The sequence below is a fragment of the Pipra filicauda genome, unplaced genomic scaffold (genome assembly GCF_003945595.2).
Source record: "Pipra filicauda isolate LSUMZ 115617 unplaced genomic scaffold, ASM394559v2 scaffold128_size5466820_pilon, whole genome shotgun sequence".
Taxonomy (NCBI): Eukaryota; Metazoa; Chordata; class Aves; order Passeriformes; family Pipridae; genus Pipra; species Pipra filicauda.
Window position 1 is genome coordinate 564144 of NW_024103751.1, and position 23689 is coordinate 587832.

At 39.9% G+C, this 23689-nt stretch overlaps 1 protein-coding gene across 3 annotated transcripts in view; it reads right to left on the minus strand.

Annotated features, from left to right (window-relative positions):
* DYM (dymeclin) overlaps positions 1-23689 on the minus strand; it is a 215528-nt gene that overhangs the window by 183409 nt on the left and 8430 nt on the right. For all 3 annotated transcript variants that reach the window (XM_027724300.2, XM_027724297.2, XM_039390634.1), the window contains 5 exons: positions 18910-19087; positions 8779-8831; positions 8022-8115; positions 6571-6707; positions 229-301 (listed from right to left, as the gene is read on the minus strand). In XM_027724300.2, the coding sequence (XP_027580101.1) occupies positions 229-301; positions 6571-6707; positions 8022-8115; positions 8779-8831; positions 18910-19049 (497 nt within the window). In that variant the 5' untranslated portion in view covers positions 19050-19087. The remainder of the gene's footprint in view (positions 1-228; positions 302-6570; positions 6708-8021; positions 8116-8778; positions 8832-18909; positions 19088-23689) is intronic.

Below are 23689 nucleotides of genomic sequence, written 5' to 3' on the forward strand. Positions count from 1 at the left end.
TCTGTTGATGGTGTGAAGTGTGTGTGAGATGCTCGCCATGTAGTTCTGCCAACAGAACATTCAGGGCTGGCACTGACAGCAGGGTATCATTATCAGTACAGCACCATCATGTGGAACACTCACATGCAAGTATTTAAACACTACAAACCCATCACTACAAGTTTCATATTGTCTCAAATGATCAGTTTATACAAGAAGGCTGAAAAAAAATTAAAGAAGCCAACTTACAAGAGTGGAATTTCAACAATAAGCTGGATGAGGCAACACAGTAACTCTTCTATGAGGTCTTCACACTCTGCTCCTGAAAACAATCACATCAAAAGATTTCTTGATTTTCAAATACCAAAAGAAAACAAAGCTTTAAGAACACAGATTCACATAGTCAATATTTAAATTAAGGAACAAACACTACAAGAGAAGTTCCACCTGTTAAAGGAGATGAGATTTTTATCCTGAAATAGAAGGCACTTGGGATTATCACCAGAGAAAATGGTGATGTCTTCACTTTTTTACATAAAACAAACAACTAATAACACGTGCATGAATTAAATGAGATGGTGGTATTGTAGGAATATGCTAATATTTAGCACATCAAGCCTTACTTTACTACTTGCATAAGGTCATATTAAACAGTGTTATTACTAACAGTTGAACTAATCACTACTGACTTCTCACTGGTCCACAGTCAAATCTCTCAAAATTCCCATCACTTCACACATTTTCATCCCCCCTTTTGCTAAATCAAGTGGAGAATAATCAGAGACAGATAGAAAACACTTTCATTTGTCTAACATACACTGAATATTCTAAGTTGTGATCTGTCAAAAGAATGCAGCTACAGAGCACATCACTGCTGCTCTCGAGTAATGTACATACAGTTTTTTTCATTAATATATCTTTACTTATTGAAGAGGTTTTACACATCAATGACAAGTAAGTGCATTTTAAGGGAACAGAAATTATTCTCTAGTCATACACAATGCGGCAAAATGCATGAAATGATTCAAAATTATTTTAAAACATTCAGCTGTTCTAAGCAATAAAACTGGTGGTATTTTACATCAGCGCTGCAATTTTTAAAAGCAACAGCAAAAAAAAAGACTTATAAGACTCACTGACGAAAAAGCTTATTTAACCATCTGAAGTTTTCATATAATACTAAAAAAACCCAGAAGATAAATCTCTTGGCTCATCAGGATTTTTTCTGCTTTCAAAAATAAAATTATGAAGAGAAACTTACAGCACCATAAAGAAGTGGAGGAGTTTATGGTGGTGAATGGCTTAAGAGCAGGCATAGTTTATCCCCTGCATTACAGCACTGCAGCAAAATAATTACCCAAATGCCTGTTTATTTTGTATTTTCCAATAAATAAGTCTTGCCATAAACACAACATTACAGCCAGGTTACAACAGTTTTACTCTGTTTAACCCAAGTTTGTTCTTGAGCCCAGGACTCAATTTTAAGAAGCACACCGGGGGGAATATTCACAACAAAGCAAAATTATTTCATTCCACAACTGATTTATTAAAAACACATTAAAAATTGTCACCTAGTGAACTGCACATTCTAAAGGAAATCAGTTTTTTATCACGGAAACGTGGTTTCCTTTATATAGAATCCCTCATGAGTAACACAATGTAGCTCCTGTTAGTAAAAACCGAGAACTGCTCGGAGTATTTAACCTTGGACAGAAACCACAGCCAATAATGGAGCCCAGATAATGTATTCCAAAGTAACTTGAACGTGACATTTTCCTGAGGCATTCTGAATCTAGAAAATGCTTATAAAGCAAAACTTCTGCTAGTTCCCAGCAGGTACCTAATTTTTTCTCTTGACAACAGAGGAAAGGGAATTGAGAAAAAAGGATGAAAAAAGCAAAGTGAACGAGTTTTTAAGATATTGTTTCTTCCACCATACTAAGCACACAACTCATCTGAAGAGAGAATAATGTTATTTGAATACGAAAAAAGGCTTTTCCCCCAAGACTATATTCAAAATGAAGGAAGAAAATATTGGGTTAGCACAGTCACATAGAATAGATGATGTCTGGTTTGTTTTTTTTTTTTTTTTTAAAAAGCTTAATTGCTGTAATCAATGTCATTCAGCTACAATAATTAATGTGTCCTTTTCCCCATTGGGGCACAGCATTCTTGTTTAATTTTCATCTTGCCAAGACAATGAGGAGGATACAAGCCAAATCTATAACGTGAGAGAGAGCCATAAACATGGAACACTCTGTGTTTTGACAAACAATGCCTCTTTCAATAGCAGGATAAAGACAATACACACAAGACTCATTCACATTAATAGATCACATACTTGGATCAAAGACACGTGTAAAGCCTTGGGGGAAATAAGTAAAGGGTGAGCCTGTCCAGATAAGATTAGAGCAGACTCACAGAGAGAGGAATCATAGGTGCATCTTCCAAACTCCACTGCAGAACTGCAAACACACTCAGGCTTTAAAATGTTCAGTTTTGCCAAAGTACCATTTTTACATCAGCTATGTTTAAGTCCTCAAACACATGGATTAATTAAATTCGCAGGTAATTTGCTAGATTTTTACTTTTTGGTGGGGTTTGTTTGGTTTGGTTTATATATTTTTATATATATAAATATATATTATATATTATATATAAATATATATAATATAAATATATAATATGTAATGTATATTATATATAATTTTTTTTTTATACACACACACAAACACACACTTTTCCAAAGCTACACACTTTTCAGACACTGGATTAGCACACAATGCACAGGCAAAATGGCTTATCCAGAAGAAACTGTACATGCCAGGAGGTTCCACTTCTAGCAAAACCAGCTCCATCCTTGGCCATGACACAGAGTCCAACATCATAACAGTCTTTCTTCTCAAGAACCAAACCACTACGTTGCCAAGACCTGATCTGAGCTGCTGTAGCAGCTGGATGTGCCTAATATTAATAAGATATTCAGGCATAGCAAGGTATATCCTCACCTCAGATGCCACTTGTTTTTCTGCCCTGTTGCTCATACAGATAGGACAGAACCTGGACACAATTAATGAGATAAATCATTTGTTGCAGAACGGAATTAAGGCTTCCTTGGGTTTTGTGGTTTGATCTTCAGCTCTGAGGACTCTCAGGAACTCCCAACTTCCATTTAAGAGTCCTAATAATAAGTACATAAATTAATTGCCATCCCTCATTTCCTTTATGTGACAGCTGAACACTCACAAAATCATTTAAGGGTTGCAGTAAATGTGTTGTTATTTATTCCCTCCTCTAAGTCCTCTTACTTGCTTTAATACACCAGGAACAGCCCACAGCAGCCTTGTGATAAAACAACTTCTTCACAGAGAGTGGATAAAGCTTCCTATTACAGCTCAGGGAATAGGTTAAATGAATTGGTGGTCTGATTCAAAATACAATACCCAGCATGTGCTCTCTTACACCTCTGAATCACAACACAGCTAAACACTGTGCAGCAATAATGGGATGCAGACAGTGGAAAGACGAATGATTTGCGTTGGCGAGACTAACTCCATCTTCAGATCAACAGATGCCAAGTCCAGTTTGGGATTTATTATCAGGATTTTTTAGCTGAATCTTAAAAGAATATGGTTTAAGTCTATGTAAGAATTTTCCTGCAATCAAAATTATGCAATATCCTCCAAAATTATAAGCAAATTCCCAATTATGGATGAAGAGGCAAAGGCTGTACTTCCTGGGCTAAAGGATCGCATGAAAACTGTCAAAAGGAAGAAATTTCTACTCATGGTATGACTCTTCTGAAGTAAATCAAAAAACAGTGCTGCCAGTGGGGACTAAACACTGTGCATTTTCTTCACTACAATTTTGTAATGGTCAGCTACAACATATCCATGCCCTCAAACATCGAAAAAACCCACATTTTATGACACAAAACACAATTGCACAGCTTTCTTCTGAGTTTAAAACACAGTCTAGCAGGGAAAAGCACAAACAGGACATTCAGAAAAAGGCAAAGCATATGAACTGCAAAATCTGGGAGGAGATCAAATATCCCAAGGAGGTGCTGATGCTCTGACTGCAGCGTGAGCATCCCAAGGTGCTCTGAGCTCCCAGGTGCTGTATTTAAACTCAGGGAACACGGCACTGAATATCCAACTAGAAGGATAAAAATGTGATGCTCACAGTTTAAGCAGGCAAACAAACACCACCACACTGTGATTTCCAAAGGAGTTTTGATGATCCTGAGAAGAACAGTTACCTTTTCTCAGAAAGCTGAGAGACTGAACAAAACATGAAAACGGATCACAGGAAAGAGAGGTTGTTTGTGTTGTTGGGTGGTTGTGCTGTTCTTTTCAGTAACTACTCACCAGGCATTAAGGAAATAAGGAAATTTCAAAATTCAGACACTGTAATAAAGCTTTTATCTATATGGACATTTTATTTACATTATCTAGTAGATATAATAATGTCTTTTATAAGGCTTGTTTTACCATGCTTGCAATCGAAGAATTATAAATAACATCAAGCTCCAGTGAACAAAAAAACAGCAAGGATGACTAAGAACGTAATTTTTAAAAAGCACGTTTGCCAAATACAGTAAAACCTCAGTAAAACTACTTATGAATCTACGTCAACTTCGCAATAACAGGCATGGTCTAGTTTCCAAAGAGTAAAAAATAAAACTTAAAAAAAGCTACACTTGACTTCATTATAGGAAGGTAGTCACCTTATTCCCACACTCTACAGATATTTTGAAAAACCAGTGTGAAAATTTTTAGGAGCCAAACCCAGTGGCAGTGTAAACTCATCCCATTAGGAACCTCAATACCCTGAGGAAGGACGCAAGAACCATCCCCAGCTGGAAACACGAGGAGGAGCCGAGGAGCGGCTCATTTCCTGCCTCCCCAGCAGACCACACACAATTACCTTCCTAATCAACAACATCCCATGAACAATCTGCTCGGAGATAATTGCTAAGTACATTTGCCACCAATATGCACAAAATTATCGCTAATAAATGTCACTGTGAATTACAGTCAAGTGCTACTAGACACAGTATAAACACGGATCTACCCCAGTGACAAGAATCACTTTCCATACCACGCTGCGAGGAACTCCCAGAGCAAGGAATAAAGATCACAGGGGTTCAACCTAACAAAAGTATCAGCTTTTCCACCCATCCCACTGGGTTATGCTGTACACTGCAACAAGAGGTGGGCCATTTTTTCAGTCCAGGAACTAACCCACAGCAGTCTGCAGGGATAGCTTATTACAAGCAGGTTTTCCTTTCTAATGCATCAGCGAGCTGACTTCATTCCTGGAGATCACTCATCACAGTTTAAATACATTAAACCATTTCAACATGTAGCACTTAATCTTTTGGCACCAGAATTCTGATTTCCCCAGAGCAGTGGCGGGCGCCAAGGAGTTAAACAGACTTTAACGAGCAGTCTTCACTGCTCAGTGAGCGATTCGGGGTCCTCAGCACGCATCCCCCTTGCAGGAAATCCACAGTGAGATCCTTCTGGTTGTCCTCCCACAATCCACTCACACTGTATCAGCATTCTGAGACGTTCTTGCCTTTATGGGGTAAACAACATGCATTTGCAAACTGAACAGTGCCTGACCCTGGCCCTGGCAGTGCTGGGTTAGCGGCTGGACTCGATGACCGCAGAGGGCTTTTCCAACCTGCATGATTCCAGGACTCACAACAAAGAGAAGGAAACCAAGGCTCCCATGCCAGCGTTATCCACCATGTGCTTTGCAACTCTGTAAGAGCATCCTGATACAGCGCTACGCAAAGGTTTGTGGCAGACAGCGTTAACACTGTCTTTTTGCTGTAATCTAACTGATTTTGAATGCATTCATATCATACTTATTCAAAAAGAAAGAACAGGAAAAAAACAGCTGGATTACTTGAGCTTCTGCCCTGCCATCTTCCATCTTGTGTAATACATGCTCCATTTCCTGGAGATGCACCCATTTTTGAACATTCTGCCTAAATTCTTTGGCTCTTCTTGTACTTTTATATAAACTCTTGCCCAGCAGCTGCCTTTTCAATGGATCAAGTCTAACCACAGTACTGTTACCTTCCCTCACTAGATTCCTAAAAATTGCATTAACTCCACTCCGTGGCTGCTGTTGGTTTATGAAAAATATGTGAAAAGAAGCATTAATTTCAATACTGCTGTTCCAACATTAGTATACAGTCAGCTTCACCCTAGCTCTGTCCTGTTCCTCTGAAGAGGACCGTTAACACCTTTCAAACCGTGTGAAAATGACAAGTAGGTCTGCAGCATCATTTCTGAACAACTGTTTAAAAACTGCCAAATTAATCCAAACCTCTAGCGCTTAATTCCTAGTTTTAAAGCAAAGTTTGGGATTCTTAGTCCAAACAAAACACAGAATCACAGAATTAATTAGACCCTAAAGGGTCAAAGGCAAAAGACCCTTAAAGTAAGTCCAACCATTAACGTGACTCTACCAAGTCCAGCACTAAACCATTTCCCTGAGTGCCACACCTACAAACATGAGAACATTTTATTTTCTCATGGGATGTTTGTTTCACTAGTACTAGTGTGTACCTACCATATGAGCCTGGTCCGGCTTTCTCTTCATAAGTAAGGTGAAGTTGGAGCTCCTCTTCTGACATTCGACTGATGAATACCTTCAGCAGACAGCAAATAATGAACAGTGCATTGTGAGCCTGCCAGATAAAGAGGTGGCTAGAAAAGAAGCAGAAACAAACAAGAATCAGTAATGCTTCACCAGCAAGCATACATCAAAAACCACAAGAAAATAAGTGCCAGAGTAGACAAAGCCCCTGGAGCTGAAGCAAGGAAAATCCAAACTGCTCAAGCAGGGAGTTCAATTGAAAACTGAAAACACAATGGAAATGTATTTAAAAGTAGTACAGAAAATACAACCTTATTCCCAATGACATTTATAGTTACAAACACCAGAGCTGACAGAAGTATTAGTCTTTGATGGTTCAGCAAACATCTGAAGGTTTCTAGACACTTATGGACTCAAGGCACCCAGACACTGGAAAAGTTCCAACAGATTTGAGACCTGAAAGCTTCTCTGGTTCCATGAACCTTATCCCTTCTCCCAGTCAAATAACCTTCAGGTAACCATAGGCATTCATGGACTTCATAAGCACCATACAGCTTTCCTATGCAACTCACACAAATATCTGCCAGGTTTTATGCCTGGAAGGGGAATATAGCTTCATTACATTTTCTTGAGTCCCAATAAGTAACTGCTTGGAAGGCCATGCAACAGCACAGAGTCAACTACCACTTTCAAGGTATCTTTGGATTAAAGCAGCAAAAGCTCTCCAGGCAGGAGCAACTTCTTTCTCCAGATACAAGCAAAAAAACTGATGGCAGTCCTGGGAGCAAGGGGGCACCAAAAAGGAAGTTTTGTTTTTGCAGCCTCAGATCTGATGAGAGTGGGACATTCATCTATGGGGGTCAGGGACCAACTATGGAAAGACTCTTGCAAAAGCCCCACAGTGCTGCACAGGTAACCTCCTGGAGTTCTTTCCTACTGCTGAAAGGGGCAAGCAAAACCAATGGCAGCTGCACAACATGACATGAAAGCAATATCTCGATACATATTTATACATATATTTATAAATATATATTTTATATATTTATATGTGCTTTTATTATTTATATATTTTAAACATTTCCAAGATAAAATACTGGTTTATTCATTAAGCTTGAGCTAAAAAGCTCAGGTGATTTTTAAACAGCTCTAAACCAGTAGTAATCCTAACTTACACCACTTGTACACAAATATGTTCATCTAAAACACAAATATGTCTTTTTCATCAGCAACCTATCTACTATTGTACTTAATCTTCTGTGTCTGGAAAAGTACTAGACACTTGTTCTGCTTCAAACCACAATATAAGAGAATTCCAAGGTTTGGTCTGTGAGCATGTTAACGAGTAAAGTAAAAAATTCAAGGGCTAGCAACAAAAGGGACATTTAAAAAATTATGGCACACAAGCTTTTTCTCCAGGGACTTACTTCTGACATTCTGCCGAAATTTTTAATTCTTTGGTTCTAGAAAGAAAGACTTTAATCAATGACCCAAGGTTTCCTGTCCGAGGATTCTTCTCAACTAGATAAGGAAAAATAAGATACAATTACATAGCATGTCTAAGGTGACACTATTTCATTCAAACAACATATAGAAAAAAACACAAATTTCAATGTCTTAAATATTTCTACATAAAGCACAGTATGCCTTGTTTGGCTGTACAGGTGTTGTTCTTTTAAGATTCTCCAGCACATGATTTACCACTAAATAATTGTTCTCTAAATACTATTCACCCTAGATTTAAAATAGCCCCAAGGTGGGATACTCATACTGCTTCCTTTCCAAGACTTGTCTACACCACAGCAGTCTCCTGTCAGAAAACTGGGCAGGTTTTCACAACTGCCTTTTACCTTACTGAAACACCGTTGATCACATTTATATTATTCCTTCCTTTTGTCCTCTGATCCCTTCCCCTTACTGATCAGATTAGAGGGCAGAGGGAAGAAGAGGTAGTAGGGGTGGAATTGTTTGTTTTAAACCTTTCAGTCGTATCATTCTGTACAACAGCTAATGGTGGAAGTTTCTAAAGGTTTGGGATATACATAAACACAATCTTTACACTGCTTTAATCTCACTAGTGTAACACGTACAAATAGAATACTGAAGACATGAATGTGCACGGGGATGGTGGTCCTCAATTTTTCTGGAAAAGCACGTGGAAAAAAACCTGTCACAATTTCTCACCTAAAGACTTGCAGACTGAGATTGTGGCTTCTTCCAAGAGCTTTAAGTCAGCGCTACGGAAAAAAGAAAAGAAAAATGGTTACACAAGCAGTTGGGTTCCTGCACTGGAAGTGAAAATTCATTACAAAACAGTCACAAAATACTTCTATGAAGCACTTAATTTCAGCAATCCATTAGCTGGCAGAGGTCAGCTTGTTAAACCTGCTAAAGCAGGGTTCCCTAGAGCCAGCTGCCCAGGACCGTGTCCGAGTGGCTTTGGAGTATCTCCACAAGCTCCCTAGGCAACCCATTCCAGTGCCTGGTCATCCTAATACCAGGCACTGCAACATGTATTCGAAGTACAGCAACTATAAAGTAGGAAACTAACACTCAAAAGTGAACTGTCCAAGTGAAATGTCTCTTCTTCCAAGTAACAAGTGACAGGACAAGAGTAAATGGCCTCAAGTTGTGCCGGGGAGGTTCACGTTGGATATTCAAGGAAAATTTCTTCATGGAAAGGGTTGTCCAGCTCTGGCACAGCTGCCCAGGGCAGTGGTGGAATCCCCATCCCTGTAAGGAATTAAAAGCCCTGTGGATGTGGCACCTGGGGACATGGGTTAGTGGTGGCCTTGGCAGTGCTGGGAGAATGCCTGGACTAGATGACCATAGAGCCCCTTTCCAACCTAAGGAATTCTGTGATCATTTGTGTTACCACTACCTTTGTGGCCCTAGTGCTGTCACACTTAGTTTGGCACCACTGAAAATACAGCAGCCCACAGAGTGAACTTGATTTTTTTTGCAAGAAATTTCATTTGAAATTATATATTTTTAAAGCACAAATTAAAGAAACCTTAACCCAATATTTAACCTCAAGCTAAGCGTTTCCTTGAATTAATGTTATTATACTAATGCAACAATCACATCAGAAACACCAAATTTTTTGTAACTTCATTAATTGCCTGTTGATACGCCTCAGAAAACCATCATCCGAGAAGAACAATAAAGCAGTAAAGCAAAACCAGCCAACAACCACTGAAAGTAAACACCATCTGCGTCAAACACATACTTGCAACACTACAAATCTACCAGTGCAGGACAAGTGATACTCAAAAACATCCTCAACAGATGGGAAAACAAGATGAATAACCAGATACTGTCTCCAGTGCTGCACTGAGCCATACGAAGGTGTCTCAATATTAATAACTAAAGGGCACCCTGTCCCATCACCCTCATCATTAAAATTTCTCACTTCTGTCTAGTCTGAATCTTCCCTCTCCTAGCTATTGTGAATCTACCCTCTCCTAGTTTAAAACTATCACCCCTTGTCCTATCACTGCAGGTCCTACTGCTCAGGGCTTTGGAGGAGACTCTACAGCCCCTACACAGACTGAATTAACTGTATGTAATACAGGCTGAACAATTTCAGAGCTCACGCAGCCACATCCTTGTAATGAAAGGCATGACAACCACCATCCTCAGAATAAACAGGAGAGTGGTAATGTAATGACATCTGAGCAGTGCTAAGCCTATAAAGGTTGGTGGTATAGCCTCTGTTGCAGCACTACTCTCACACAAAAATATAGCAAAACTGAATACTGCAATAATTAGATTGCCAAAGTCGCTGTTCCTTCCTAAGCATTAAGTTTTCTGAAGAGTAATCTGATTTATACAAAACTATCAGAGACTAACTCTCTGTCCCACCTGCTCAACCCCATCTCAGCAACCACCTACAGCTCTGCCAGCAACCTAAAAGACAGTGGTGGGGGAAAACAGCCCTCCTTCTTTCTGCTTTTAAATTTAGATTGGTAATACAATCAACCTGAGATTATCAGTGGTGCTGCGTGGGAAGCACCTAAACCCGCTCCACTGCTGAAAACCCTGTGGAGATGTGCTCTTGGAAGCTGTGGAGTTTGAGCTGTGACCAAACTCCTGAGGACTAGAAGACATTGGCAGGAACAGCAGCAAAAAGAATTATTTCAGAACCCTTCAATAGGAAATTATTCAAGATAAAGACATCAAACATATTAAGTTTTAAGATGGCTGCAAATTTCCCTGTATACCAGAGTAATTTACTGTGCAGTGAGCTGACAGCTGAGACAGCTCTTCACCTACAGCTGAATATCCTAAGACAACTTTATGCAGATTGGCTTGTCCTGATATCAAACATCAGCATTCGTTCCTCTCTTATGCTTTGAAACATAAGATTCAGAAAGAACAAACTTACACTTTGATATATACTTTAAAAACAATGGACTTGGTCTCGAAGGTGGTCTCTTGTTTCAGCACTAAAAACATGAGGAGTAATTAAAAACAAATGGTATTGAGTAAGAACACGCCACCAGCAACTACACACAACAGGTTCATGACAACACAGTTTTCTAGGTCTGTGTGACCTTGCACTGAAAAAAAAAAACAAACAAACTTCTAAATTTGCCCAGCTGGCTGCTTGTCATCAGGATTTATTCCTTCCTAAGAGCAGGGAGGGTGAATATTGCATAGGACACCAACTCAGTAGAGAATTCTTAGGTACTGAATAATCATCATCTAACACAACGTGACCCACCTCCCACTATTCAAAGATCCTGGGGACACAGTCTGAGTGGTTATTATAATTGCTTCAGGATTTAAACCATAAATGCAGACATGCAGCTTTGAATTATGGTTCATTTTCCCCTCATTTCTAAGCAGTTAGAGTTCAAAGTATAGTGTTCTTACAGATTTTTTTTCTTCCCATTGAGTTATTAAAATCCACACAAAATCCTCAAACAAATTCCACAGAGCTGCCTAATTTCTGCAAGTTGCCAGGATCAAAACCAGTGAAAAACCAAGCAAGGCCTTCAGATCTTCAGCAAAGCTTTTAACACTCGAGTCATTCTTTTTCCTACCAAAATGAAGTGCAATGCTTAAAAACTACCTACAGCCCACTCGCTCTTACTCATACAACAAGAACACAAAATTGAATTTTGCCACACACAAGACACACAAAATTGCCACACACACAGAATTTCAGTTCACTCAACAGAAGCACCTGGTGAGGAGGAATTTCAGCAGAAACACCACCCCAACACACACCCACACACCCACACACCCACACACACACACCCACCCACCCACCCACCCACCAGTGAAATGGTGTTCTTGCACTGAACAGAAGTATTAATACTGTTACATCCCCGTGGAGAGATTCATGGAGAGAGTATGGGAGGGTACAAAAATAGCAGCTCATTCCCAGGTACTTGGGGGTAAGCTTAGCAGTGGCTTTCTTTCCTCTGCTTGGGCAGGAAAGTGGAGTGAGGGACACGGAGGAGTGAGAGACTAGGTATTTTTTTGTGCAGTGAAGAGACAGAAGGTAAATTACAGTAACACTTAGCTAGAAAATGGCAAAGCTAAGAGTCATAAGGTGGCACAAAAGAAATGCTGCAAGCAACTGTGGTACTGACTTTGCTCTACAGTCCCAGTGGAGATGACATCTGGCTAATGAATTAATGTAAGAATGGAAACCTGACACTAAAACATTTGTCTTTTCCTTAACCCACAGAGCAGCACAGGTACTAAATATTCAAACTGTATTTCAGCACGAACAAGAGCCAGCACAGAGCGAAGCTCCTTCACTTCACTGATCAAAAATAAAAGCTCCAATTTTCTCTAAAAACTCTCACCTGAGGAATATGGACTGCCTTGTTGTCAAATATGTATATAGACATATATATTTTGTGTCCAGAGTAGGGAACAGAGCTGGGAAGGGTCTGGAGCAGCAGGAGGGGCTGAGGGAGCTGGGGGGGCTCATCCTGGAGAAAAGGAGGCTCAGGGGGGACCTTCTGGCTCTGCAACTCCCTGACAGGAGGGGGGAGTCAGGGGTGGGTCGGGCTCTGCTGCCAGGGAACAAGGGACAGGAGGAGAGGGAACGGCCTCAAGCTGTGCCAGGGGAGGTTTAGGCTGGATACTGGGAAAATTTCTTCATGGAAAGGGCTGTCAGGCATTAGAAGGGGTTGCCCAGGGCAATGGTGGAATCCCCATCCCTGGAGGGATTTAAAAGCCCTGTGGATGTGGCACTTGGGGACATGGGTTACTGGTGGCCTTGGCAGTGCTGGGGAACTGTTGGACTTAAAGCCTTGGAGGGTTTTTCCAACCTAAACAATTCCATGATTTTAGGCAAATATCTGGGAATAACATGGCAATTTGGGACTAAGTTAAAAATGCATTTACATCGCTCCCCTTTGACACAATATATTTAATCGTAACAAAATATCTATGGGAGAATCAAGGAAACCACAATCTTTCAGCAAAGCACATGAAAAACCCCACACGTTTTCCAACCTAAACCATTCTGGGATTCTATGACATGAAACACCAGTTTCAAGCCACGGATCTTTAACAGCATGATCACAATGACCTGGGTGAGTTTGTTCTTGTAATTATGTATTTAAACTGGCACTATCTGAACTAAGCTCCTACCTTGTTTTGGGAAAGCTGTACATATTTACATATTTATCAGTTCTACAATTTTCCAAGGAATGAGCAAAAGGTACCACCTGGTGTGGGGATTCAAACAGGCTGTGAGCACAGGGGGGAAACACTGAGGATTTAAAGCAAAATATTCTTAACCACACTGGCTTGACTGGCCCACTTAGATCCAAGCAAGTGTGTGAGGTGCAGAGTTGCTTCCCACACACTTTAGGAAAAAATTCCAGGCTTCACAGGAGTTCCTGCCTTATCCTGTGACCTGATGGTCAGCATTTTCAAAGTACTTCATAAAAGAAAGAAATTATTTTATTTGGTTTTTTTTTATGTAGAGGGTTAAGTCCACAGACTTCAGCAAAACTAAAATTAATAATAGCAAAATTTGCCCCCTCGACAGCACAGAATTCTTTAAAGAAAATGGGTTTATCTTGTTTAATTTTAAAGGTATAAAATCAGGAGAGGTTTAACAGTGGCAGTGATTATTGTCTGTAACATCCCAACACCAAGCAGTAAGAGTATTTTGCACACCAATTGCCACCAAGGCAAACACCAAACCCACCTATGCACAGGCAAAATCTATGTGACTCCAGCTACCACTCATCTGTGGTGGAAGTAAAGAGTAACCAAGGATAATCGTTAATTTGTTGGGATTTAATCACTTTGTAGTTGCTGATCAGAGTACAAGGAGTTTCTTCATCAGGGAACGAGTTTTCTGTAAGAAACATCTCCTCAGTGGAGGTGGGAAAGAATGGTAAATCGAGCAGTCTGCCAGTCAAAAAAATTTCATTGTTTTCATTGACTGCAGACTTTTATTTTTGGCTTCAAACTACCAGACAGCTGGATTCTGTGGTCAGCTATTATGGCATATACTGTAAAAAAACATTACTTCCAAAGAGAAGAGGGAAAAAAAAAAAACCAGAAGGAAAAAAACCCAGTAGCATTATGAAGAGGATTATTTTAGAGCAGTTGAATTCAGTTGCCTTACTATAAATTTATTATCAATCAGTCCCACCGACTTGAACAAAACCACAATTACTAGAAGGCAGCGAAAGTTGCTTCCTGACAGCAGTGAACTTTGAAGAACGTGGTCTTATCCCCTTTTAGTTTAACAGCATCACCATACAAGAGGTTTCAAAGTGGCAGTGACTTTTGTTAAAGTGTCTCAACATGGCAAGAGGAAACATTCTGCATACAAACTGTAATTACAAACATACCAGGACACCTGCCCTTGGTATGGTAAGAAAAAGACCCAAACCAAAGCAGACAACCACCCCCTTTAAAAAAGGAGGCAGAAAAAAAACCCAAAGGAGCAGCTTTCCTGACTATTTTTCCTCATAGTAAGGCCTTTTTTCTTTGCCATTGAATACAAAACAGGAGAACCAGCCCATTTAGTCAATTCATACTGTGGGAATGCTGATTTTAATGGACTAGTTGGAGGAAAGACATCAAAGAACATAAGGCTGCATATGATTTATTGTACCACTTTAAAAATGTACCACGTTAAGGCAACATAAAAGCTGCTCATTTTTATGTCTTTCCACTAAAGGCCCATGCACACTATTCCTGAACCAGCAACTCATTAATAACTCCAGGGAAGGAACAAAGCTGAACAGTAAATATTAAGCACATGATTTTCAGCAAGTTCTGCTTTAGTTAACTTGCAAGTTTTCCATCAGAAAATAATTGTAACTAATACCACTGCTAAGGAGGAGGTTGCATTCTTGGTAGCAACTCGTAGGAGAGCCAGACAAACACAAGGTCTGCCTAGACTGAGAGCTAAGGCTCCAAAGTAAACTTCACAGCTCTTCATCGTAACAATAACTAAAAAAGTCATCCAGAAAAGCTGTATTGTGTTTTTCCAATATCCAAACATTATTCAGATTGATAAGTCAGCCAACTTGAAAGGTAGAAGTGGAAGATTTAAAGAGGTTTTATACAATTTTAATTCAGCTCCCAGGAGTCCATTCTGTGCAACAAATAAAGACCCATGAAGGGAAAAAAAAAAAAAAAAAAAAAAAAGAACATGCAGGAGTGTGAAATTGGAGCACCAAGTACTTCCAAATGGCTGAAACCAGAAATTTCTCAGCAGAAACTTCTGTCAGATGATATCACAATAAACCTTTTACGGCAGAAAGTATGAGGCAACCTAAAACTAAACTGCTGGTAACTTTCCCTTTTACTATCACTTATGTATATACCACTTATCTCCTACCACTCCTAGACTGTGAAAGGCCCCAGTGGACTCCCTTACCTGCCAAATAGCTGAGACTGGCTCTGGCTGTTACTATCACTCCTGGCAGGGGAGTCACAGGGATTCACCATCAGCTCATTGCTGATAACTGACAGCTGATTCAGAATCAGGGTTTGTGAATACACAGACCAGAATTAGTTACACGTAATATTTCCTCTTAATACTTGCTAATTATTAAGAAAATCAACATTACATGAGGAAGAACAAACAGCCCAGAAAAGCAGAATGTTACACTCCTAGCAGCCAGCTCTGCTTTGACCACATGCTTTCCCATTCATTTTTGGATGGTTAAAACAGCAGTTTTAAGCAATCCCACCTTTTAGCCCAACAGTCTGCTGTGCCCCCCCAAAAAATCAATCCCTCACTATGCCAGAATTGTTTTGTGGCGCCAAGGTATGAATCACTCTAGGGAATTAACTCAGCTGAAAAAACAAACACTTTTTTTTTGGCAGTGTTATTTTTCAGACAGATTAGTTCCTGATTAAACCCACAACAGAACCAGATAAACACTGGAAGAGATAGTGAAAGGGCAAGAGCATCTTGCATCAGTGTTGCTGACAGAGACACAGTGACTTCGCAGTCAGCAGCGCCGGTATTTGGCAAACCTTATTCCCCAGAGAAAACTACCTCGTGTTCTTCACAGAAACAGATCAAGAAGTTAACAGGACTGAAAAAATAAACCCAGTAAAGAAGGCATGGCTGAGGAAACGAGCAATGCTAAAGAGAGATTAAGACACATAGGGCTAGGGAGAGAAACCAAAGGAGAGAACCAGGAAGATGAGAAATGGATGAATAGAGGAAGAACACAACCAAACTGAAAGGGAAAAGAGGGAAAAGCAAAATAAGGACACAGAAGAGAGTACAAAAGTGCCAAGACAAGCAAAGCAAAAAAAAAATGAAGACAGACAGCAGAGCATAGAGAGCGGTGCCATTATAATACAAGATACAGTATCATGTCCTTGTGTTTCTCAGAGCAGAAAGACAGTAATTCCCCATCTCTCAAGCCAAGCCCTAGGCTTCTGATTTAGAAGATTAAAAGACTATTGTTCCCCAGAAAATCCAGCTCAGTTTGGCACCTGGGACCAGCAGCACCTGGACTAACTTGGAACAGCTCCTGTAAAGCAAAGCACTAGTCACACGTCCCTCCCCAGAGAAAGCAAGCATGGAAAAGTGTTAGAAACCCTACAAACTTCGCTTACACAGATTCAGATTCCCCTTAGATGTCTTCCTTGCAGGTACTGGTTCCTTGCTATGGCCAAGGTTTCTTGAACAAGGTGAACATGCCAGGCACCTGCTGCTGAAAGGAGGAAATCTACCCCAGCCCCACCCCAGCAACTTCCCCACATTGCTGGTTTTCCCTTGGATATTTTGGCTTTGGTTGACTGCTTTTCCTACTAACATGCATTTTCCCACTGCCTTCTCTTCTCATGTATTTCTCCCCCCCTTTCCCTGTGGTACTGCCCTATGTGGGACAGAATTATGTCCAAAGTAGCATCCAGAAAAGACAACCCTCTTCTCCTTGGGGATCATATTAGTCCCATCTTTGCAAAAACTCTAGAGTATCACCATTTACCTCCACAAAAACAACCCACAACACTTATATGGCTCCCAATAACACTTGCAAACAGTCACTAATTTTGCAACGGAAAAAGTAAATTTAAAAAGAGAAGAAAACTTTAAAACTCTGTCCCATTCAACTGACTCCCTTCCACAAGTCACGAACCAGCATCTTGCTCCTGACAAAGGTATGACCTACACTCAGGCTTCATTAAAAACAGAGTTAACTTGACAAATTGCAAGCTTCTAGTCTCAGAGATGAATATTGACCTCTATTGTTCTGTTCCTGCAGGCAAGGTTATCTGATACAGACAATGGCTGAGGGTGCCAACATCATCCAAAATCACTTGTCAAATGGTTCTCTCAGATAGATGTGCAAGTTAATGGGAAATTTCTGTTTCCCTCCAATTATTAAGCTGCAGAAAAAGATGCCTCTAAAAATATTTCTCCTCCAGCTGCCAGGCAAGAGCACCATCTGGTGTTCAGCTAATTAAAGCTTTCAACCTGAGTTTGGATCATTTTTGTTGTTGTTGTTTGCTTTGTTTTTTAATTATATTTACTGCTTGGGGTTGTTTTTTTGTTTGTTTGTTTAGTTAGGTTTTTGCTTTGTTCAGTTGGGTGGGGTTTATTTTTAGAAAATTTACTCTGTGCTGGATCTGATTCTGTGAATAGCAAAGCAAACTATGAAAAACTCTTTAACTTCCACAGAGGAAGGAAAAAGAGTAGAACCACTCAAAGAAATTGCTGGGGTTTTGTATATAACTATTTTCCCCTAAAAAAACCCAAACAATAGAGTATTATATAACTTGGAATATTGTACATCTTCTTAGCCATGGGTAGGCCGTAAATAATTCTTGTCTCATCAGGGATCTTAGAGGAAATACAATTGTTTCCTCACACACTCCCAATTACAAAACATCCTTCACAAGCTCTACAGCCCTCCACAGCACTGCACCTTCTTCCTAACCTCTGCCTATTCTCTCCAGGCAGAAGCCAAAACACTTCTTCCTCCTCACTCTTCACAAAAATAGCACCTAGTAAATGCCTCACAGTTATTTACCTTAACCCATTTTCCACTCCAGCTGTCTGAACTTTCACTTATTCACAGAAAATCATCAGGTCACTGTTGTAAAAGGTAAAAGCGGTTCAAGTAACACTTAAAGGTGTTAAGTAATATCAGATTGTTCTTGTAAGAATGATTATCAGCACAGAGGCCAAGGAATTGAGCAATGGAGTTGGGTTAACAGAAGTCACAAGGACTTATATTCTCTGTTCCTGGAGGTGTGCTATGGATCCTCTCAAAAATACTAATTCTATTTATATCCACACCACTTGCTGGAATGAAAAGACGTTCAAAGCTTGAATTTTAGATATTTAGAAAATATCTGTACGAACACAACATGCCAAACTTCTTTTTAAAATGCAAAAGAAGGTGAAAAAAAGCCATACAGACTAAAAAACTAAACAGCTAACCTATAATTAAATCATGGAAGACGTAAAATTCACTCTAAGTTGAGAGGAAACATCAAGAGTTGGAATATTCAGCAAGTCCAGTCACCCCAGAGGCTACACCAAAGAAAAAGAAAGCTTCCTAAAACAACAAGGAAAAGAAAAAATTTTCCCCCAACACTACAGACCCAATTTCAGATCTTTCCCAGGAGAATGAATAGCAATTACAGCCATCATGAAGAAGAAAGAAACCCACATGAATGGAAAAGTTGGTGGAAAACATTTCCAAACTTAGGAGCAACAGCCTATTCTGCACAGGCATATATTCCTGTGCTACTTAAAACAGGAACAATTAACATAACCACTCATTTGCTTTTGAACTTGTCACTTCTATAAATACGTTATCTAAGTTTAGTTCTTCAGCACCCTCTTACCTGTTTGTTGGAGTGGTGAAGCTAAAAGACAGCAGCTGATTCCAGAACGGGTCATTCTCAGAGATGGGCTCTGCTCCTGACAACTTTTTTAAGTACTCGTTTTCTGGAAGCTCACTGATGCTGCTGCTGTTTGCTCCCATCTTCTTTGTTTGGCAAATCTCTTTCTAAACGTTCATTTCTTTGAGGAAATAAAAAAGAAGAAGAGAGAAACGTAAGTCTTTTGTACAAATAAGGAATATATGGATCCTAAATTAGACAGTGCTAAAGCTTTAGTTCATTCCCTTGAAAAATCACTGAGACGTAGAAATCAGGTGCAGAGGAAGACATTAGACTTTCTTTCAAAAACTTAGGAGAATAACATCCTCATCCAAGGAAGTTAGATGTTTCTGTGGTATATATTTCAGTCATCATCTCACCTGGATTTTAATATATCACACTCAGGACAGTTTTATCAGTACCAGGGCTGCTACCAGTGGGGGAATCTGCAAAGAATTCACAGTTTTAACAGGGGTGACAGGTTGACAAGCAATTCAGGAATACATTTTCAAACTGAATACGCACAGACAGAACATGGCTGCTTCTGTAAAGATGCAGTGTGCCACCAATGATCGACACCCTGAAAGCTCCTGCCTTGCCAGAGAAAGCACAGCTATTGTTGTGCTGTTATCCGCAAGGAAATGTACTACTGACCATCTCTATAAAATAATGTGGTTGTTCCCGGGCAACTACTTCAAAGGGGAGAAGATAAAAAATAAACCCATCAGAAACACAACTGCTTTTTGAAAGAACAGTGCAGAAGTTGGCACTCCAAATCCTCTTTTCATTACTAGCTGTGTTGTACTTGATCTGTGCAAAGAATGAGGTTTCAGTTCTTCATGCTGCTTATCACTGCTTCTCATCTTTATAAACAACTTAATTAAAGGAAAAAAAAAACAAAAAACACCACGATGCTATCAACTATGTGTCAGGGATGATTCCAAGTATCTTACATCTTTCCAGGATATCAGATTCAATAATCTTCCATCTTTTGGGAAGAAATAACTGAGACTGATAGCTTTAAGAGTTTATATGAAAAAAAAAAAGCATTCCCAAGATAAAAGTGCTGAGCAACATATTACTGTGCAAGCCAAACACTCACTCCTGAGCTGGCATAAGACACAAGAACAGGGACAGCTACCTTAGGAGATTCAAGCCACTACCCATCAGCAACTCTTCCCTTGACAAAGATACAGGATCTGTTTCATGAATCACTCCAGTACTGATTCTCTCGACTTTGCAGCAGCAATTACTTCCACAAAAGACAATTCTAGCAGAAGTTAATATTAATAAAGAACAGTATAAATATGAGGAAAGCTTACTAAGAACAAAGAAAGATATGCAAGGAAAAGCTGCAATGTTTGCAGCCATCATGGACGTCCCTGAAGAACTTCTCTCTCATATTTAGAGCAAATGTACAGTACCTAAATATTTCAGAAACAACAAAATGCCAGTACAGAGAGTAGAATATAAGATATATTAAGCAGTAGAAGGTGAAATGCTACAAGAATGAGGACATTGTTTATTATTTTCTAAATTTTATTTGTAGGGGACTCTACTGACTGGAAATACACCACTCCACACTCCTTCCCTCCATTCCAGCACTGTCACTATCAGCTGCTCTAGAGGACAGGATACTGAAAGATGAAACCTTTACAATGACTCAGTATGTCTTCTCCTTCAACAACTCCACCACCATAACTCTGCCAAAATGCACCCAGGGAACTCTTTGTTTTTATGGGACAGTTGGGTTTTCACCACCTCCCTTCAGACCTGACCCAGTGGGAGATGCAATAACCTTACAACCTTATATACACCTCCCTTAGCAAAAAGCTCTGAAGACACTGCCTACAGCGCTTGAAAAAGCTGGTTTTGTCACAGGGGCTACCTGCAGGAAGAGAAATTTAAAGTAGCCTAGGAGTGAAAATGGGACTTTGTGCCAGGGAATTCTGTGGAAAAGCATTAAAGGACTATAAAATGTAATTAGTCTAAGAGGATTTCCAGAACTTTGGTTGAATGCTTACTCACAGGACCAAATGAGTGCCTCTTAACCTGAACACAAATTTTGTCACCTCAAAGAAAAAATCCCCCGAACCAGTGTATTCTGCCTTCGAAACAATGCCAATGAATACTAAAGCTATAGAATAAAGTAGAAGAGAAACCAATTTGTGTAATATCTGAGAATACCGGATGATCACTTCGTAAAAGAATCGAGGTTGAGCTGGTACACAGGCATCTCAGCTCTGCATCCTCTCGTTTCACAGAATCACAGGATGGTTTGGGTTGGAGGGGACGTTAAAGCTCATCTTGTTCCACCCCCTGCCATGGGCAGGAACACCTTCCACTATCCCAGGTTGTTCCAAGCCTTGTCCAACCTGAACACATTTCCAACATATTCAACTACCACAGAAGCCAACAACAACACTGTTGGCCCTGGACCCATATTTTGACTCAGGTCCCTTCCCTGCACCTTTAAATGACTTAGAGGCCCTACATTTAAACCATTACTTCTTGGAGAAAAGACAAGTCTGGTCTGTGTCTGCTTCATGTTCCCATTGTCTGCTCATGTTTTCCAGTTCACTTGCTCCAGGAGGAACACCTAAGGGAGAAGAGAACCAAGAGGCAGTCGGAGCCCTGCCTTCAAATCCCTCCACCTTAACCTGGAACTCTTGAGTTCCCTATGTCAGAGCATTGACAGTGTCCAAAATCCTTAGCCTGTTCTCCAAAGATGAGTAACTATATTCTTTGTTTCCCAAACTATTCTTACAGCTTGCTGCAGCTCCCCAGAGCCCCCCATTTAACCCACTTTCCCAGAAATATGAGAGCAATGGGAACAGGTTGCAAGCTAATTCTTGAAAAAGAGTCTGCATACTTTCCAGATTTCCAACAGTATCCCAGCAGGTTAAATTCCATTAACACAAATCCAAAACAAATAGTGCTTTAACTGCAAGTCTCAGCAAAATATTTGCCATGTTTTTTTTCAGAGTCAGTGTCAAATTGCAGTGCCCAAAAACACACCCAGTTCCGTGGCCACAGCCACACTCTCGAGCAACACGACGAGCTGCTGGCTGGAATTCCTAGTGAGCTCCCCAGCCCTAATGCCCAGCTGGCTCCTTCCAAACTGCAGAGAACATGTTTGACTCCACAGCCCTGCCCTGAAGTGACAGGAAAACGAGGCACTGGCCGACTATTTTCTCCTCTAGATGAAATAAACACCAAGATCTGTCAAAAGAATGCGATTGCTAGTTTGAGCTCCAGATAGTAGTTTGTAGATAAGTGGACTTGGTAAGCTTTGCCTTCCACTCATTTGGGAGCCAACAAATCTTGGAGCAATCAAACATGTGGCTTTTTCTCTCTTTGTTATATCCCAGGAGGTTTTTTTCCCTCTTGTAAGAACACTATATTCACTATACTCCTCCAAAGTAAAAATCTCAGCAAGTTCTAAATGACCACACTTACAAACAACATAAAACAGGTGTAACAGAGTGGACTCCTTCCTAACTCCTTCCACCAGGACCTTGTGTTATCCAAAGCTTGCTGAAGTGCTCTGCAAGGACTTTTTGATGCAGCCTGAGCACCTTCAGCTCCTACAAGTTGAGCAGCCACAGGCCCTGCTTTAAATAAGCAAGGCATTTTTGAGGAACTCCAGCCACCAGGCGACTCAGGAAACAAGTCCCTCCTTAAGAGTTCATGAATATCCTACAGCAAAAATGTCCAAAAATAATTACAATTAGAATAAACATTATCAACATTTCATTTCCAGGCATTTTAACAACAGTAACAGATTAACCCCAATGTTTTAACTTAGCTGGTTACATTCTAGCCATGATCTCGAATACATTTCCAAGATAGATGTTACTACACAATAGTAAATTAAATGCTAGTCACCACCTTAAATCATTTTCAAACATGCTATTAAATGTTTCTTTTAGAAACAGTTGCCTTTGGCTGAAAAGGCCACTCAAATGTAACACTTAAATGTGGACATTGCTCTTGACTAAGGCGCTACTGCTGTGCCTGAATGCTGGTTAAGGCAGTAGAGGTTCAACTGCGCTATAAAGTCTTTAAACAACATAAAAGGTTGGTCAGTATTTGGAACACAATTACAACAGTATGTTTCAGATAGTATTTAAAATTTATTTATCCATGATTTTCCCTACTTTGACTTGGCTTTCATAACAGCCCCCGCTGCATAGAAGGGCTGCTCCAGGGGATTCCAAAGTCACTGCAAAAAAACAAGGTGGAACAGCTTCTGCTTCCTCACATGATGAAGTGCAACACACCCAAGAAACACTAAATCATGGCAAATCCTCTTTCACTCCAGAAAAGTCAGTCCTTACCCCAGCAGTAAATTACCAATGAAATCTAATTTTTTTTTAACTTGAAATACACTAAATAAATGCATAGTTCATTGAAATTAAAAAAAAAAAAAAGTTAAATCTCCTCTTGAAAATCAAATCTAATTATTTGCTAAAAAAAAAAAAAAAAAGGAAAAAAAGGAAAAGAAAAGAAATTCAAACACAACTTATTAGCAACTCGTTCAGTTTAAATCAGTGTTATTACACCCCTGCAGAATCACAGCCTGGTCTGCAAGTGTCATGCTCTATTATACCCAACATGTGTTCGGTCCCAGAACTTGGCTCCATGATGCAGCAGCAGATGCTCCACAGCAACACAAGGGAGTTTGTTTTGCACATCAGGGCCCATTCCAACCTCAAATTGCTAAGGGCAGATATAAATCCCG